The 19912-nt window shown below is 38.1% G+C and overlaps 1 protein-coding gene across 2 annotated transcripts in view; it reads left to right on the top strand.

Moving 5' to 3' along the window:
- The window catches only part of TENT4A (terminal nucleotidyltransferase 4A), a 57674-nt gene that overhangs the window by 22018 nt on the left and 15744 nt on the right, over positions 1-19912 (top strand). For both annotated transcript variants that reach the window (XM_059486012.1, XM_059486002.1), the window contains exons 8-10: positions 5129-5255; positions 12248-12348; positions 12600-12772. In XM_059486012.1, coding sequence (XP_059341995.1) covers positions 5129-5255; positions 12248-12348; positions 12600-12772 — 401 coding nt within the window. The remainder of the gene's footprint in view (positions 1-5128; positions 5256-12247; positions 12349-12599; positions 12773-19912) is intronic.

Raw genomic sequence — 19912 nt, 5'->3', positions numbered from 1 at the left:
GAACAAATTGTGTGTGCTACACAATGTTTTAATCGCTGCCAATAGTACTCTGGAGAAGGAGAAAAAAGTCTAATAAGGGCTCTGAACTGTTCCTCCTAGCATTAATCTTGCAGAAACAAAGAACTGTAGTTTAGAAGAAAGAATGGCTGTATTCTGTCAAAGAGTTGATAAGAATTAAATTAAATAAAGAGTTTGTATGGTGTGAGATAATATAATTCTTATAGGGGATAATGTTTTGGCTATGGAAATGAAAACTGACAATATTTTCGAGTTATCTGACCATTGTGTCTCATAGGGATATTCTTTAGCAGCTACCCAGACCTTCAGAACTTGCCAGATGAGGCTAGGAGGAAAATTGCCTAGCACATACGGGATGGCTCTTTGAATCAGATCTGATGAGTACAGCCTCCTTAGATTCAGGCTCAATCACATATTCCTACAGTATCTAAAATTGCCTGTCCAAGTGTATGTTAGTACATCTAGAATTCTGTTAATTAGTTTAGTTCTGTTATTCCTTCTGCCCCAGTACAAAAATCTTTCCCAAGGGTTCAGGTCCTTGCCCAGTTCATAAGTCATCTCTGAGTTTGGGTTCAGATCCACTCAGTGTCTGACTGTGGGTTGGTGGCAGTACTGTGAAGGAGATGGGAATAAGTTATTTTCATAAAGAGATGTCTCAACTGAAATTAGCATAAGCTGCTGGTGAGTTTTACCCCTGCAAACCTGTGTTTGCTCTGTATCCACAGGTTTTTAACTTTGTTTTTCAATCCTTTTTTTTTTTTTTTTGCCTGATCACAGCAGTCTGTAAGGTTCCTGTCAAGCCTTGGAAGAATACTTGAAAAGATGGCTTCTTAATCCCAAAGTGAGACAAAAAGTACAGGGATAAAAAAACCTCTCCCTTTCAATTTCTCAAAGATTATCAAAGTAGTGTAAAAGTCGCTCCTGTGAGTGTATGCAGTAGCTCAGCAATGGGATACTGATGGGTATAACTCAAAAGAATAGCCTTAAAGTGGTCTTGCAGGGAACAGGAATGTGTTTAGTGGGATTAGTTTCTTTAAGTTGGAGGAACTGTTTTTTTTATTCAGTGTGAAAAGGAGGGTGATGTCTGGCTAAGAGATGAAAGGTGTCATCAGAAGGATGTGATACATTATTCTGTCTGCTCATAACCTTCTGTTAGTTCCTGGATTTGGGAGGAACAGGCATCCAGGTTTCATATTGTGTTGTTGTTTTGGTTGCAATGGGTTTTCTTAGATTCTCTTAGGTACTGCAGGGTTTCCTCAGAAATCAGAGACTGATCACTGTGTGCCAGAAGACGATAATTTGTGTGATTTAAGAACCAGGATTCCAACAAAGGTGTCAGAAGTTGGCACTTCAAGTGGGAAGCTTGTTGAGGTCCAGATTTGAGTTATCAGACTAATGTAGCAGTGATGAAAATTACTTCAATTTTGAAGTAATAATTTATACTTGGTTTTTGTACATAGTCTAAGATATTTCATCTTGAGTTAGTGTCTTAGGACAGGGTTAGCGTTGTCTAAAGGAGGGAGTTTCCATAAACATCTTGTAGCTGCACCGTTTCAGTTTCTCAAAACACTTGTCTTTTTTGTAAAATATATAAAATGTAAAAGCATTTATTAAGGAGAGCCGCAAAGCCAGGCACTCAGAAGTTTGTTCACAGGAATATGTTGGAGCAGGGTAGATGATGTCATCTTGGAAGAGGTTTGTCTGGAGTTGGTCTAGTAGTATCCTGTCTTGGAAGACATAACTGTTGGCAGTTGACAAATCTTTTAATCTGTGGTTGTAAAATAAGCTTGTCACTTAACCCAGCAGACTGTTGAGGGGCTTGTTATTTTATACCTGTGCAAATCGGGTGATTATCAAGGTCTTCCAGTCATTTGTGATGCTCAAAACAGGAATCATTTTTGGTCCAGTTTCAGGCTGGCAGTAGCTAGAGTAGCTAAATTGCTACTTTTTAACACCAAATTTAAAACTTGGAGTTCTACCTGTGCAGCTCCATTCATGAGGAAGTTTGTTTTTCATTCTGAATTGCTGTGGGCAGTAATGAAAGTTCTAAACCTTAAATGTGTTTCCTTGAAAAAGAGAATCTTTAACTTGCAGGGTTTATTATGCTTCATGTTGCTTGCTTCTGCATCTTGATAGGTCACAAGTATGGGAAGTAAATAGATTTGAGATTGGCAACATCTATGAGATTCTTTTGTAGCCTTAGTGGCTGCCCAGAATGATTCATTACAGCTATTCAGTATCAGCTGTTTATCATTAGAACCTGCAAATATATATGTTTGTGTGTGCGTATAAAACATTAGTGGTTATAAAAATACCCAGGTTCATTGAAGTTAGCATTTGAAAGAACCTCTTTAATGCTGAATGTTGCAAAAAGCTGTTTACTAGCTAATAGCTTTACATGAGTGGGTCTGCTGCAGTTCTAGCTCATGGTCTTACCTTTACCTTTTCAGGCCGTGTTCTTAAAACCGCTTCAGGTAAAGGAAGGCTACCTGATGGAGTGGTAATACTGATAGCAAGTGATGGAAATTTTGGACATGCTCCTTTAGGGATGAAGGCTTTGTAAGAAAGAATAAGGATTGAATTATACATGAAATCACACAGACCATTGTTATCTGCTAATGTACATCTGAGGATTGAAGTATGTATGATTTTTTTAAAGAGTGACAGCATTTGGGTTGCGTGCTTTAACTGGTCAGTCTAGATTGTGACCAAAGGAGGATGCTCAGATATGTAAGACATGGTTCTCTAATGAGAGTCATCTCTCAGAAAAAAATCTCTTCAGGGCAGCAAATGCAAATGTGTGATCTTCTGGCTTCTTTAATATGTTATTTTGTGGATTGGCTAGGGTCATCTTTATACAGATTTGACAGATCAGTTCACAGTAGCTCGAGCTGCAGCCCAAGTAAAAGCTCTGCAGACTGTAAATTGATTAAAACCCATTAATTCAGACATTTTTATGAATGAGTTACAGGTGCAGAATGAGGCAATCCAGGAGCCCAAGCATGGTATGGCATGAGCTATTCTGCCTCTCTTCTCAAATCTGCTTCAATCAAGACTCAAACACAACTTCATTGATTAAAACTAAACTTCCCAAGTTTACTGTAATTGGTTTAGGGAAGGCTTATGATTTCTTTTGCTGGCACAACAGAGGAGGTAGTGACAACTAATGAAAGGAATAGCCAATATTTTGTGGCAGCCCTGTCTTCATTTTGGTATAACTTTATGCAGGATACATGCCAAATGTACCTGCCTAGAATTGGGTTAGACTAAACTAATAAAGATTCTTTGAGTGCACATTGAGTGTGTATTCTTAATTAATGTTATGTGAATTTATTGTATCAGTTAGGTTGGAAAAGAGCTCTAACATTAAGTCCAATCATAGATGGACATTAATTTAGTGGTAGGTGCAATTATGTGTTTTTAGTATGCATTCCATTTCTGTATTGCTTCTCAATTTAATTATCTTACATGTCTAGGTTTAGAATGTCATTATGTGGCTGGACACACAGTAAAGGCTCTGAAAAGCCCTTACTGAATTAATCATTACTTTTTCAGTATAATTAACATTGTCTTCTGATTTCATGACCACTAAAATATTTTGGTCACTTTTCAGCCACCTTTGGAGTAAGTCCTTTTTGAAGTCTTCTCTGAAGAACATGTGTTTCCTCCTAGGTTCACTGTCCTAGGCCCACACTGATCTCTTTTTTTACTTCAGGATAGAGTCCAATAGCAAATAAGCCATTTGGAGAGACTTCTGTAATAGTGGCTGCTGTATACCACAGTGCTGCATTCAGAGCAAGATACTCAGTTATGGCAGTAAACAGGAAGTATTTCTTGATTGGTTTTTATTTGACCATGTGAATTACTGGAAAAATTCTGTTTTCCCAAAATGCATTTATGTTTTCAGTTAGTTTTCACTGATTATGCTATTCTGTTAGAATGGCATTATGGTTGGGGAATTTTGAAAAGAATCTGTTTTCTACCCCTGGATGACAAATCTCAGCAGGTTTGTCTATAGTGGCTTGATGGACAAAACACTCAGGGGACTGAAGTGTTCCTCTAAAGTCAATCTCAACCTTGTTGGAGTCTGTCCTCCAAAGGATGGATTCTGTCCTTTACCCGTCATTTTTAAAAAGCAGATTTTTCATGGGCTCTGATCTGATTTTCATATTTGGTGGTTCATCCCTTTCTAGTGTTCTCACAGCACTTCACACATCATTCTGAAGGAGGGAGCCTTGCACTGTAAGCGTTTTTCTACCCACTCAAGACCTAGTCCATATTTTATGCAATTTGAAAGCAGTTTTGTTTATGTTTCTTAAATTGAATGCTGACAGTGAATTTTGATATCTGGTGCCAAATACATCCATGTTAAGCTCCCAAATGCCTTCTGCTAGTAACAGCAAGATTGTTCTAGGTATCAGATGGGTGATCTGTTCTCGTACATTGTCACTGATACAGAAGGTATACAATGCTCTTCTGCAGTTCACATGGCAATAGATTTGGAAAGAGTTCCAGTTAAGATGTCACTCATTCCTAAAGTAGGGCAATTGAGAGTGCTACAAACTTGATCAAAAAACAGTACTTTAAAAGCTTCTGGAATCTTTTATGGTAGATTTTTGAAAAACTGGTTTATCCTGTGGAGATAAATATCTGTATGTGCTGGTTTATTAATCTGTAGTTTTAATAAGGTTAAATAGGGTTTTCTGTGAGTGTCAGACATAATGAAGGTTACACAAATGAAATTTTAAAGTGAATTTGGCCTGCAGGAACTCTACTGGTAAGTGAGACATGGTCATTTAAGCTTGGTAGGTTCCCTCTGGAAGAGAGCTCTAAGAGCTTTAAGCTGATCTCTGTGCTCTGTTTCTTTCAAGCACTATATACAGGTATTTTAGAAGTGGTAAATTGAGTGCATTATGTTAAGTGTCATTCCTAAGGTCAACTTCTTTTGCTGAAATAGGCACTCTTAGGTGTTCCTGATGTGGCTAGGATGGGAAAACTGGTTTAAACAGAATTAACCTGTATTGTTGAGGCTTCTGAGCTTTAAGTGTGACTAATGTTTTGGTAACTGATATTAAAAAAAGATGATCTGATGACTGTCACATTATTTCAGGAAACGACGTTGGCAGAAGTTCTTATGGTGCCATGCAAGTGAAACAAGTTTTTGATTATGCCTACATTGTCCTTAGCCATGCAGTGTCACCACTTGCAAGATCATATCCAAACAGAGATTCTGAGAGGTAATTAGTTCACTTTTTCAATATCTATTTGTCTGTGTAATCAGTTAGGAATGTTTGGTTCTTGATTCATAAAAGGAATGTTATTTATTGTTTAACTGTGGTTGTATTGAAATCTGCACAGAAATGTAACCTGCCCAGGGATATGAGAGTGCAATGCCTCAATGTGCAGCACTTAAATGAAGAGAGTATGATAAAATCCAGGATGAGTCCAACATTCTGCTTGAAGTATTTCAAGGGAGGGTTTGCTGGTTTAATGTTTAATATGATGCATGTATGTATTGTGGCAGAAAGAAATGTGTTATCAAATTACTTGTTTAGACAATTAGAAAACTAGACAGCAAGGCTAAGAATTTCCCTGGTTCTTTAATAAATGCCCCATAAGCTGTTTTAAAAGATTTGATATGTATTTAAGAACTCAAAAAGACTTAAAATACTACATTAAAAAAGCCTAATAGAATCAGTTTAGTTTGATTGTATTGCCAGAATTGCCATTAAAAGTAGCATGCTTCTAGACATGCCATTTTTAATGCAGTTCTTAGTGTCTTTCATAGAGACACAACCAGTACTTTGAGCTCTCACCTTTGCAATTTGTTTTTTGAAAGAGAGAGGAGAAAGATAATGAAGGCATGGCTGCCATGTGGTATTTCCATTCATGTGTCTGCTCTAGCACCTTTTGTTCTAACCCTTAGTGTCAATTTGGGCTAGATCAGAGGCTGTCTCTTCCCTGAGACTTCCCTAAAATCCCAATGGCTTTGAGCTCCCTAGCTAATCACAGGGCAGGATGGCTGTAAGATGTCACATAAACCCTCTCAGTACAACTGCAAACTCTAGTCATGATGTAAACTTTCAGCATTAATGTCATTGGAAGGTGAAATAGTTTCCTCTAGTAAGTTTGCATCAAAGTGGATGCAGTCTTTCATTTGTGAGTTTAAAACTGACAGTACTTGAGGAGTGCCTGTAAATTCTTTAGGTTTTCAGTGGTACTAAATTCACAAAGGTTGAGACTGCACTGTGATAGAGGTACAGAAGGGGTATGGAGTGTTGCACTCACATTTGAGACTGTGGTCTTAAGATATTAAAGGTCAATGTTAAATGTGTATTGGCTGACTTTCTTGGTGCTGAATGAAACTTTGCTCTTACCTAAGTACAGGTAGAGTAACCTAGGGATTCCTGAAGTTTTGCTTGTCTTGGGTTGTGGTCTCCATTAACTTCTCTGTTTTTCTCTGAAGGATATAGTCATTCTCTTAGGAGGTGTCTGTATTTACTATAGGCATCAAAAAGTATACTTGTATAGCATCTAATGGGAACCTCAGGTGTCATCAGTATGTGCCCTTTGCATGCACTTGTACTTGTTACTGTATCTGGGAAATGTTTGAATTTTGTTCACAACTGCAAACCTGTGGAGCAGTCCCAGCAGCAGTGTTCAGGTGTCGTGTCTGACCTGTCTGTGAGTTCTGAGCTGTCTGTGCCAGTAACATCTGAATCTCAGAACCCATCACGCCACTGGCTTGCAAGGGGAACAGCATGCAACAAAGTTCTGTATACAAATAGTTCCCCTAGCACCAGTATTGTCAGTGCCAAAGGACTTGTAAGTGGATGATGAGCTGTTTGGCAGCAAGTTTGTTGCAGAAGTCTACATTCCATGTTTGATCTCAGTTAAACCTGATGTGCTTGGGTAATCCAGGTATGTTTGTGGATCCCTCCTCCTGCTGAAAGGCAGAGGGGTCCATGCTCTGTATAAAGACCTTTCTGGTGGCCTGACCTAAGGCCTGGCCATCTGGGAGTCTGTTGTCCTGATCCAATTTTTTCCCTGTTCTAGATTTGTTAGTAGGTAGGTTAAACTGTGGCATAACTGTAACTATAAACAATGGGCTCCATTTAAGACCAGGGACTGGCTTCTAGTAGAACATGACATTCTACTAGAGGGATCAAGGCTAAATGAAGGTTACTTAAAAGGATAGGAAGTTGCAGGAGGCTGAACTCCCCAGGCTGAGTTTATTCAGTTTTGTCCTAACTGGGGATAGTTTTTTCCTATGTAGGATGGTTCTTGAACTATCTGATGGGTTTGAATTCATATTTCCTCTTCCCAGGAAAGGTTTCTGTGTACAGAATTCTGTTTTGTAGATGATACTCAGTAGATTTCACATCTTTCTTGGTGATTGTTGTAGTTCTTTTTCAGGGTCAGTCCAACACAAAAATGTGTCTACATTAATTGAAGGCTTTCTAAAGAGTTGCTGCTTCTCATAGTCCCAATGGGAAAAAAAAGTCAGATAATAGTCCTTCAGCAGCATTGGCCTTTTTCTTCATCATCTTCTGTGGTAGCAAGTCCCACAGAGTAATAAGGGATAGATTCACATCCCTCTTAGCACCATTGTCATTCAGGCTTCTAAATAGAACATCTGAGGTGTAGTGGGAATTAAAAGCTATCTCCTATCATGGAAAAGCTTTTTTCTCGGTGGAAACGGTAATCAGCTGAATCCTGAAGGTAATTTTTACAGCTACAGAAATTATCTTAACACTATTTTGTCCTCAGTCAATCTTACCTATCCCCTTCTGAGAATGGTTTAGGAGAGCTTGATTGACAGTTTGGTTGATTTTATTAGAGCAAGCCGCTTCCTGTCATCTTGGAAAAAGGAGTTTCCTCTTAGGAAAATGAGACTGATCCATCTTGAACTTGTACAGCTTGTATGCAAGGTAACGTTTGGTGTTGTCTTCAGCCAAGATGACTGAAAATTGTGATTGATGTCTTAACATTTAGGGCCACGGAGACATGAGTCTAGCTGTGAAATACAGTTATGGGCAGGATATCTTCTGCTTAAGGATTGGTGTTGGTATGTGCTTTGATCAGCTTTCATATGATCTTTGCCCCTAGCCTGTCTCTGGGAAAGAGTGTGCCATCTCAAGTGAGCTCACTTCTTCAGTCTGTGAGGAATGATATTTTCACAGAATCATTGAGGTTGGAAAAGACCCGAGATGATTGGGTTCAGCTGTTAACCCAGCCACTACTGTGTTCACCACTGAGCCATGTCCCTCAGTGCCATGGTTACATGGCTTTTAAGTGCACCCAGGGACAGTAACTTCATCGCTTCCCTGGACACCCTGTTCCAGTGCTTGACAACCTGTCTGTGGTTGGAATTCTTTCTAATATCTAATCTGAGCCTTCTGTGGTGCAGCCTGAGGTCTTTGACTCTTATGCTTTCACTTATCATTGGTGAGAAGAGACCAATGTCCACCTGGTACAACCTCCTTTCAGGTAGTGTAGAGAATGATAAGGTCCACCCTGAGCTTCTTTTTTTCCCGGGATAAACAACCTGGATCTTCTCAGGACTCGTGCTCCAGACCTTTCACCAGCTTCATTGCCCTTTGGACTTGGTTTTGAGACCATTTTTCCAGTTCTGTTTCTTGATGAACCACAGGAAACCTTAGCAGATATTTGGCAACAAGCTCTCAATAAGCTCTGCTTATTGTGTTCATTCAAATAGTGGATTATCTGTTACCATCCTGTCCATGGCCTTTATATTAAGGTGTAGTTTTATTTTATGCCTTGCCCAGGCTAAGTACCTGGGTACTGTCTTCGGTCAGCTGTGCTATTCTTTCCTTCTCAGTGTGAATCTTGCCTTGCATGAGATCCAGCAGTCCTGCAGTCAGAAGATGGACTTTTTGGTTTGACTGAAAACAAGTATCTCAACGCTTCTGTCATGTCAAGAAGTTGACCCAGCTTGTGGCTTATGATGGGTAGATCAGAAACAGCAGGAGTTCACATTTGGGGCAAGAGTGATAGAGTGGTACTGTATTGTTTCACAGCCCTAAGTTTTGCTGCTCTGGATGTGACAAAAATCCATCCTTAGGTTAATATTTATGTTTTGCAGATTGGGATGTTGGCTCACATGCTGGTCTGTCACATGGTTTGGCTAGGAATGTGTGCTCAGACTGCTTCTCTAAACAGCTCTGTAGCCATATTTGGGAAGCTGAGGAGGTCATATGCAGTGAGGAATGGAAGACGTGGTTTTGCTGTCACTGCCCTTCAGTATAAATTAGACTTTGGAAATCTTCTATATTGTGCTAGATGTGGCACAGCTGGATAAGGGAAAGACCTGTCATGCCAGCTGGTCAGTTTGAGAAAGCCTAGGCAGTTTCCCTCTGCATGTCTAGCATTGTTACTTACAGGTGATAGTCTTCAAAACAACCATAGCCAGGTGGAAAGTGATCTCTCCATCTCTGTGCTTGGAAAGTTGTTGGGTCTCTTTCTTATATAAAATGTACTATAAATATGTAAAATATTGTATATAAATATAGAAATAGATATATAGAAATAGATATAAAATAAACTAGTTCGGTAAATAGTTTATTCCTGGTCTAACTATATGATAATATTAAGGGAAAAAACTTAAAAGGGGCATCTTTCTCAGGAGACCTGATTTTACTAACCAGGTAACAGTATTTTTTTTATGTCTTCCAAATAAGCATATTTGAAGAACTGTTTGTCTCAGACATCTGTAGAAATTCTGGCCTCAGTCAAAATAAAAGCCCCAAAAGCATGACATTTTTCACAATAAAGGCAGGGTAGATTAATAGGTTTTTTTTTTGTTGTTCCTAAGCATTTTCAGTGTTGAAAATAAATCTAAGCACAATTTTCAAATGCTTATTTTAAAAAATTGTTCTTTGAACCCATGGATGTGCTTGAGTTTCATACATAGGAAATAGTCTTCTTTTGAGATCAATACCTGGTTTGATCACACTTGCTTCCTCTTTCTTTGCTACTTTATTAAGTGTATGTCAGTATAACCTTAATCACCTTTCAGCTTCTCATGTCTCATAATGAAAGTCTTTAATTTTGCTGCACAAGCAATGTACCATGGATCTGCCTTTGGACTCCTGACCTTATAACTTAGTGAATTTCCTTTTTTCTACCTTTATACCAAAAAAGAGAGTTTAGAGCTTTGATCTCTGTGCCCTTTGAGAGGAACTGGTGAGAGTACATATTCCCCCATTATTCTGTGTGTGCAACTCTGCCACAATTGTTGGTGTAGCAGTCACTTCACCCATTTTGCCTGTTCTTCAGTATATTAGTCACCCAGTCTGATAAAATACCTCTATTGTTCATTTTCCTTCTGCTATGTGCAATCATGACTCTTGCTTCACTTCCAGGACAGTGCTCCAAGAAGCATCAGGTTTGACAAACTCCTTGTATGTAATAAGCTTGTTACTCAGCCCATGTTCACTTTCTGGTGGTAAGACCACAGCTGGTGGTAGTTGTGAAATTTATGTGTAATCCTAGAGTAGAAGCTCAACTCTTTTTGAAGGCCTTCTCAGATGAAACTTTTTAACTGCAAGATTTCCTTCCCTGTCCTGGTGCTGATGAGACCCAGCCGGTGCATGTTTGAGTCCCATAGTGGCATTGGTCTTTTGGGAACTGCACCTTTAGGGCCACAGCTGAATCTCTGCAGTTTTGGTCATCCCCATCTTAATTCTGTCTCCTCTTGCTCAACTTACTCTTTGGGACTGAGAAACCAGAACTGCATTGAGTATTTAAAATGCTGTTATGTCATGGGAGTATACATTAACAAAATGTGATCCTGATTTATTTGTTCTTTTCTTAGTGTGCTCTGCTTAGCTATTGAACTGTGGTTCCCAAAGTTGATCTTTAATTTCTGAGTGCTGAAAAGCACACCTATAATTCTGCATGTAAAATTCAAGATTTTCTTTTCCAGCATGCATCATTTTATCCACATTACCATAAATAGAATGGTGGATGACATGCATTCTGTCCTGGTGGCCCATCTGCAGCTGCACTTGGACTTGTAATTTAGATGATATTATTTGGTTCAATTTTTGCTGGACTGACTTTTTCAATCCTAACAGTAACATGTATTTAAAGTTGGAAGACTAACATGGAACATGTGATATTTGGTCTTGCATGAGATAGTAATTGCTAGGATAGTAGGAGAATTATTGCTACCTAAAGTGTTACTATGAAACCTAGTAAAGGTAGTCTAAAATATATTAGGGTTTTGTATGTCCTGCCTTCCCATTGTACACCTAAACTAAAGCAAAATTCCAGTACTGATACAAGGTACCTTTATGATGTGAAATACAAAATGAACTTTAATGTAATCATTGAAGATTATTGAAAATAACATTATCTGTTCCACAGTGGTAACTTTGCACAGCCCATTTTTGTAGAATAGTAATTTCTTCATGTATGTTGAGTGTGGAGTTTATAGTTAGTATTTCAGTGACTAGTCTCTGATGAAAAGAAAGCTTGAAAATTTCTCTCTCAAACAAGAAGACTCAAGAAGTATGTTCAAATAGCTGAACGTTGGGAAGGTGTGTTAGAAAAACAGTACTTTGTTGATAACTGGTCACTGTTCAGCAGGACCAGGTAAGTTTTTTTCTCTGAGCCTCTCACTGTTACGAGTTTATTGAAATTCTGCATTGTTTTGGGGCCAGTCTGTTTCTTGTTCCACTACCTCACGATCCATGGTACTTCCTTTATAATTGTGGGGGTCTTATCACCTTATAAGTTGTTTTGTAAATCCAGAAGCAAGGATTAGTGAAGGTCTCTGTCTCCACACAGCCAGTTGTAATGCTGGGATGTTTTCTGTCTTCTGTACATCCCATACCTGTTTATAATCCAGATTCTGTGGAAAAACTTCCTGTATGGAGAAATGCAAGAACAATAAATTGCTTTTATCAAATATACTGTTATCAGCATGCACATTCTTTATAGTTAATATGCATTCCATTTAGAAATACAGAGTAAAAATCTTACCTGTGTGTCACTGCTTGCATGTTAGTATGGTAAAAGAAAAATAATATAAGCGGTGCTTCAGTGGATTAAATGGTGTGCTAAAAAAAAAGAAGGTTCAAAAAGAGTTTTTGGTTAGGGATATCTTAAACTGACTTTTAGTGTAATTTGGTAGCTTGTTAAAATGTTTGCAAATATGTAACCATCAGTCTTTGTTTAATACTTAATTGAAAAATTTTTTTAGCACATTAGGTAGAATCATCAAAGTGACCCAAGAAGTGATTGACTACAGGGCCTGGATTAAAAAGAAGTGGGGGAGCAAAATTAATTTATCACCTGAACTTGGTAGGTATAGCAGGAAACCAACTTAAAATTTTTTCTTGACTTTGATGTAATTCAAAATACTCATGCCTTGAAATTAATCATTCAGATATACAGGAAAAAAAATAAAAGGAACCTGTAACTTTCTAACCCAAATTAGTTTTTTCTGAGCCTGATTTTCAGTTAGCTTGTTAAACTACAGCTCTTCTTAGACTTCAAGGCCCATGTGTTTGTGTTCTGTGCTCTTAAATGATACTTATGTTTTCTGTTAACAGATAATAGGTTGAAAATAAGAGACCCAATAGCTCTCTGCAATGGAGAACAGCAGCAGAACAGAGACTCTGAACCATCTTACAATCAGCACTTGGCATTGTCATTGGCCAGCACACAGCAGTTATCCTCTGGTTCATCTGCCTCTTCTGTATCATCTCTCTCCAGCAGTGACATTGTAAGCTTTTTCTTTTAATGGGTTAAGCTAGTAAGTAGCAGAGATTATCTTCAAAGCCTCAATTGATACAGCAGTATATATAACAGTTAATGGGATACTGTCCCTAAACTGCTACAGCAAAACTGTCATGTCCTCTGCTCAGAAACATTACTGAAATCAAATTTTTTTGTTTATTAATTAAATGGGTCTTATTTCCATCCTAAATCTTTGGTACTCTTTGTGGTAAAGTTAGATGTAATGAAATATAACAACTCAATTTAACAGTAGCTAATTAAGTAGAAGAGGAGAAATGCCTTCTTATATTCTTCCATTAAGCAAAATCTTCCATTGTCAAATTCTGGTCCTTGTTCCCCATACCTGAAATTGAACATGAACATTATATTGTGCTGTGAAGGTGAATAATACTCATTATCTTCAGCCAAGCAGTCAGTTCATGTTTTAATGGTAACAGGGCACTTGAATAAACTCTTGTCACCTTCCATATTTTAAAGTAGTTGCTGGGCTTTATTATAACTTCCTGGAAGAGGAGGCTGCAGTCTCTTGAAGTATGTTCTCAGACTCCTTTAAGGTTCTGCCAGGTGGTTTTGTTTTGGTGTAAAGTTAAATCAGTGCAGATTACAAAGCACAGCACTGTAAGGCATGAGCAGCTCATTGTGAATCTTCTGAAGCATTCTGTCTTGGGTAAAGGCATTGATGGAAGGAGATGTAATATGCAGTCAACTATGACAGTGAATAATGAGATGATGCTGAGAGGTCCAAATACCTGTTTCTTGACTGCTTTCAAAAACTAATCAAATATGGAATTAAAAATTGGGAGTGGTATTTAATAAAAATTTAGTAACTTTTGAGGGACAAGCGCCTCCTATATATGTTCCGGTTACTTTCTGTAACTACTTTATGCTACTGTTTTTTTGGGCTTGAATTGCCTCTTTATGCCACCTTCAGTAAACAGGACAAATGTTTTAGTTGTACCATTTGGCTAATGAGCAAAGAACAGCATGATACTTGCCAGTGGTACTATTAGCCATGCTCCTGGTTTAAGTATATCAGTGGAAAAGATTTTGCTGTAATAAATTTTATGAAAAATGCAAATATTTGCTTATTATATTGGGAGTGCAAATATTGGGTGGCGAGTTGTTATGAACTCCCCTTAGTCCTGTTTAGCCTGATGTTGAAGGTGAAGCTTCATTGCTTGATGCCAGAGAAATTAATGAAAAGTGAAAAGGATCTCAACAAGATAGAACTGAAATCTACTTGGGCATTCACAAAGTAAAAGGAAAAGCTACGTTTTCAAAGAAAATAAAAAACCATGTCCATGTCCTTGTGAGAGAGGCCAGGTTATATATTGGCATCATGTCCTTCGCAGACTGATAGAATGTTAACTTAATTTGGAATGGAATGGCAGGTTTCTAAAAAATGACTGAGTTCATCCTACTCTTACTTGGGCTTATGAAGAGGAGAAAGTTCTGGCTGAGCAGTCCTGAGCTGCACCTGATTCAGGAAGAGAAGCCTATTCTGCCATACTTCAGATCTGTGCCATGATCTGGCAAAGGGCTGTGCCCAGGTTGCAGCAGAGGAACATCTGGCAGGTGTGACAATTTGGTATTTGTGCCAGAACTTTTGGTGCATTATTAATAGGCATGATGTGATGAGCTTTTCTGTCAGCTTCAGAAGAAGGTAATTATCAATATGGTGCATCTCATCACTTTAGAGTTACATGCAGTGTTACCTCTGATCTTGTGGAAGGATTGTTCCTCAGGAAGGATTCTATAATTATTTTAAGTTAAATAATCTGAAATTTTCTGGTACTGGAAGACTGTGAAAGCAAGGTATAGATTTTAAAGAAAATGCAGGCGATGAGGAGAGCCCAGAGTTACAGCTTGCTGACCTCTTCCCAATAATTAAGGGTTTATTTTAATAGCAAGATATTGCTCCCTATGTCACTATTAACCTTAAGCACAAACTCTACAATAATAGATTGTTCCAGGAGGTGTGTTTTTCATGACTGCAGAATATCTTTTGCTGTTTGTGAGATTCAGGATCCTATCTGTTAAATCATAGGCACTAGATAGCGTAGTTGCTTTTCTGTTTACTGCTGAAGTTTCACTGGTAATGGTGATCAAGTGGTCTTTTCTGAGTTCTACTTGCCAGTATAATAGAAGTCAGCATACTTTAGGAAGAGGAAATAGGCTTGAAAACTTGTGACATTACTTTCTCACATTGCCCCTCTCCAGCCATCCACTGAAGTAGTTATATTTTGAAGTCATCACATCACTGTTGGCTGGTGATAAGTCTGGAGGCCTTGCATATATTTGTCAACATGTCCTGGAAGCAATATTGGCAGTATATATTGAGAGTGCAGGCATTATCAGAGCAGTGCAGTATTGCTCACAGGGATCCTAGAATTTTTATTAAACCCTATAGTTTAATAGTTGGTTGCAATACAGCATGCTGTTTGGTTTTTAAAGATTTGCTTCCTTGGAGTTCTGACAGCATTACAGGTTTTGCATCAATAATCTGTAAATATGACTCAGCAGCTGAATGGATAATTGTTCTGGTGTCTTGGACTTATGGGTCTGTCAGCTAAAGCAATGGTTATAGATTTATTCCGGCAGCAGGAAAACAGAACAATAAGAAGGAGCATGTTTTTCTCAAGACTGGATTGTCATAAACCAGAGCTAACATTTAGAAGTCAGCCTCTCAATGTCTGTATATACTCAGAAAAATGGAAGAAAATAAGAGCTTACAGTTATTACCCTGAGTTCTCCATACTGGTGGCAACTTTTTAAAGATGAGAACTTAAGTACCACTGAGGAACAAGAGAACTGTCTTCTCAAAGGACAATCTTCTCTTTCCCTATATATTTTAGATTTATGTGCTTTTTCTCAGCATACCATCTGAAACTCAGGAGGATGTTTACTTTCATCTTTGCACATCTAGGACTAGCTTGCAGGAGAACATGCTTCTAGACCATTGTGTGTCTACACAGCCCAGAGTTAAAAACTGGATATAATGAGACCAGATCATAATTTTAACAAAATGTATCCTTTTATGAATTTCCCAAAGTAGCAAAGCTATTTACAAAATACCCTAGTCTAGCACTCTCTGGCCAATGAAATTCTAGTCATGCTGTCTTTAGTAGGTGTTCTAGCCAACTGTAAAATCTTAATCACAAAGGACAGCTCTTCAAAGGGCCAGTAAATTTCGGATCAAGATGTTGTGGAAGAGAAGCCTGTCTTTGGGTATCACTGTTAGTGGGAGAGCTGTTCAGTTGATGGGATTGTCCTACTGTACATGTCAATACAGACCTCTGACTCACTCAGCAGTATTTCTGATACAGTTGTGTGCAAAATATTGAGTACTAAAATTCCTGCCACGTTACCTTGGTTCTGTGAAGAATGTAAATATTGGTGATCAGGAGCAAACTAAAGAACATGTATTGAAAAACCTTATGGATACAAGCAATCTGGTTATCAGAAATATCAGACCATTCATATATTTTTTCAATTATGTTAATTATCAAACTGATCTATGTAGTAAGTCTCTCTCAATGAAGCTTTCTTCTGATTTCAAATGCCTTACATTGCCCTGAAAAAAGCAGGTATATTCTTCACTCCTGCAAACAGGTAAGTTGTATAATGATGCATTCCTACACAATCCAACAAATGTTGAAGTGAATAATGGAAGATGTTTTATAAATGTCTTTGCCATCAAGAACAGTGTAAAGTGTCCTTGTTTTACTTTATGGAAGCCAGAGTCAAACTGTTTGACTACAGAAAAGAAGCCTCTGGCATTAAAAAAATGTCACCTTGGTCCTGAGTTAAGTGATTGCTATGAGAATCTGAAACCAGATGAAATGAGCTATGTTCAGCCCCAGCTCTCCTCTTGTTTTGGGTAGCTACAGATGTCAGTCTCACAATCAAGCAGTGACCAAATTCCTCTTGAAAATGCTATGTTGGTTGGGGTTTTTTTCCGGTGTGCATTTTTTTCATTCTGGACCTGCACTCTCTAACTGGTGACCAGGATTTCTTGTTGCTTAAGCATTGTGGGAAAATGCTTTTCATTAGCTCAGGAAGTCCTAGAGTAGTGCTAGAGAATATATATTGCCCAATCAACAGTCTCTGCCAAGTCAGAAATAATCCTAGGTATGTCTTTGCAGTCTCATTTTGGTCTGGTTTGAATTCTGGTGCTATGTTCTGCAGTTCTGATAATGTTATGCCAAATAAAGCTTAAGATTTTATGTGACAGTGATGGCGGCATATCAACAGCAGATAAAATGGCTCATAGGAAATTCTTAAAGCCCTTTTCTTTTACCTTATGGATATATAATGTCATATCCAGTCCATCACAGAAACTCCAAGTTGTCTTAGAAGTTTGTTTCTACCAAATTTCATACACCTTATCTCAGTGTTTCTGGTGATAATATTGTGTAGCCTTCTGTGATGAGATCATTTCGTGAAGACTTCTGAGTTCTGCAGTCATGCCAATGTAGTTAAAGTTTCAGTGAACAAGGTACCCCTGTAGTCTGGCTTTGGAGATGACACAATCCTTGCCACTTTTTAACATTTACAATAGCTTCTTTCAGACGATTCTTGAAATTAACTGTAGCCCTATCATCAGAATGTCAGTGCTTGATCTGCCCCATCAGCTCAAGGATATGCTGCTGAGCAGAACCTTCAGTGTTCTGTGAATCTGTCTTTTCACTGTATTGAAGTATTTTGTGTTCACTACCTTGATTGGATGCTTACATTCTGAGACTAATATAAAAATGGGACTGATAAGAATAAGACTCATTGTTCTTTCAGTTCTGCTGAATGCATGCAAGATCCACACTGATTTTTGGAACTGTTACTTGCTTTACAGTAATGGTGGTTTAGTACTTGAACTCAACATGCCTAATGAAGTTATCAACCATCTCACCTTCCTTCCTATTAGCTAGACTAAATGTCAGCTTATTAGCAGGAGCTGTTGTGCTTCTGTATTCACAGAGAGGTGATAGAGTATATGACATATCTTGTCTGGATAAATGCTGTGCTTTTAAAAAGTGATTAAATTTTCAGGCATTGAGGCATGCTTATCTTCCAGTAGAGGGACAGACACTTCAGAATATGTAACAGCTCTTCTTGAAGTCTTGTTAAATCCATTGTAATGACAGATTAATTTGTAGAGTTGCAGTTGAAATTGTGTGTATAAGGAGTGGGGGCAAAAGGAGGTTGCCTAATAAAATTCTCAGCCTTGAGAGCAGGAGCTACACAGATTTTTTTCTCTTCTTTTTATGTGCCTATATATTCTCATGTCCTAACCAAAGAAACTGTTCAAATATGTATGAATAGTTGATCATCTTTGTGTCAAATAATGCAGGTTTTGTCTTAGGCTTCTCCCCTTCCTGAACAAATACAAGTTCTTTAAAAAGCCTCTCTTAATGTTTGGCCTTCAGAGAGAGATATAAGTGCTGACTTGCAGGCAGCTTGTCTTCAAATAAAGCAGTGGGCAATACTGAGTGCCGAGACACAGACAACCTGGGGTTAACTGGGGAAAAGCATTTAATCGACATTTGATTTGGGGCATTTAAGAGTTTAGGCCCCCAAATCCTTAGAGGTGCCATTATTTTTTCTTGTACTTGCTATGCAGATTGTGAACACTTCCTGTGGATTAGAGGGGAACAAATTTTTCCAGTGTTGCTTTTGGCTATTTTACTCTTTCACTGTATGGCCTCGTGTTTGTTTTTGAAGTTTTTAACCTGTATCTCTTACAGTGTGGAATTTTATACTGTCTCATGCTTTTCTTCAGTTCCTCTGTATCAGTTTCTTGAGCAGTCTCTTCTCCATATCTGCTTGAAGTAAGAGTAAATTTCTGCAAAGCTGCAGGAGGCACAGTTTTGAATACAAAATTCTAAAATAATTTTATTTAATAAGTTATTCTAAGCAGCAGAGGATGCAGAGAGAATCTGTAATTCAGCAAGTAAAGTGGGATTTTACTGCTGTGAGGTCAGTGAAGTAAGGAGAGGAGCACATAATTTAAGAGTTGACTTCAGACTCGTTTCTGATGCCAAATTCTAAGCTGTAATCTTGCATATCTAAACCTTCCCTCCCATGAAAAAAACCCACAGAGGTACCTAAGCCATTTTAGCATGGAAGAAAACCTAAATTCAGTATTTATAGTCTAGTATGGTGCATGATCACCTTTCATAAGGAGTCCTGTAATTCAGTGCATAACTTTAACTTTCAAGTGGAAATATTTTTATATTGTTAGCAATACAGACCAGTTGAAAGCCTGTGAAATAAAAGTATTGGGGCAACAAAGGAAGGTTTAAATTATGCACTTTTGGGACCTTTTTGATTTAAGATGGCTTATCTGAAATACAGTGAGTATTGACAGAACATGGAATAAGCTTGTAGTCAGGCCTCTCAGGGTATAATGAGGTATGGTTGAAGGTCTTGTGTTTAATCTGGTACATGCTAATTAGATAATGTTTTCAGTTGTCTTTCTGTAAAACAAACACTAATGCTTTTGGAGTATGCATATTTTTGTTTGCTTGTGTATCCTATATTCTTTCATTTCTCCCCTTCTGTAATCACTATGACCAAGATCTTTTCTTTTTGCAATGAAAGGCAGAAAAATCAACCAATTTCACCTTAATTCAAGATTTACATTGTTTATACGCTGGACAGTGGAAGTGGAGCAATTATATTGATGTAAATTCTCTTGTGACCTTCCATAAAAGTGGAAATTTTGTCTCCATTCTACTTTATTTACACCATAGTTGAAGTTATGGCTCCACCTACCAAGAAAGGAAATGGCACACTGTGGAAGAGATGGGATGAGGGCAGGGGGTGATCATACAGTCACCTTTGGAAGCACGGTGGTTTATCAAGCACAGTTTAGTACACTGGAGCTTAAGCTATTTGAGTGAGAGCGTGCATTGAAGTTCTTCTTCTGTACATGCCTTCAAACTAGGAAATGTCTGAAGTCCTCTGGTGTTGCTTTATGTTCAAAGGAATGTGGTTTTGCACGTTACTAAGCAAATTCAGTAATAGGATGTATTTGCTAGCCAAATTTCCTTTCATTAGCTACTCCTGCTTTTCTGCACTGGTGTTCACTTACTCCTGTGGTGAGCTGATTCAGAAAGTGAAACTAGTA

Source organism: Ammospiza nelsoni, chromosome 1 (genome assembly GCF_027579445.1).
Source record: "Ammospiza nelsoni isolate bAmmNel1 chromosome 1, bAmmNel1.pri, whole genome shotgun sequence".
Classification (NCBI taxonomy): domain Eukaryota; kingdom Metazoa; phylum Chordata; class Aves; order Passeriformes; family Passerellidae; genus Ammospiza; species Ammospiza nelsoni.
This window is presented reverse-complemented; position numbering and strand designations above follow the sequence as displayed.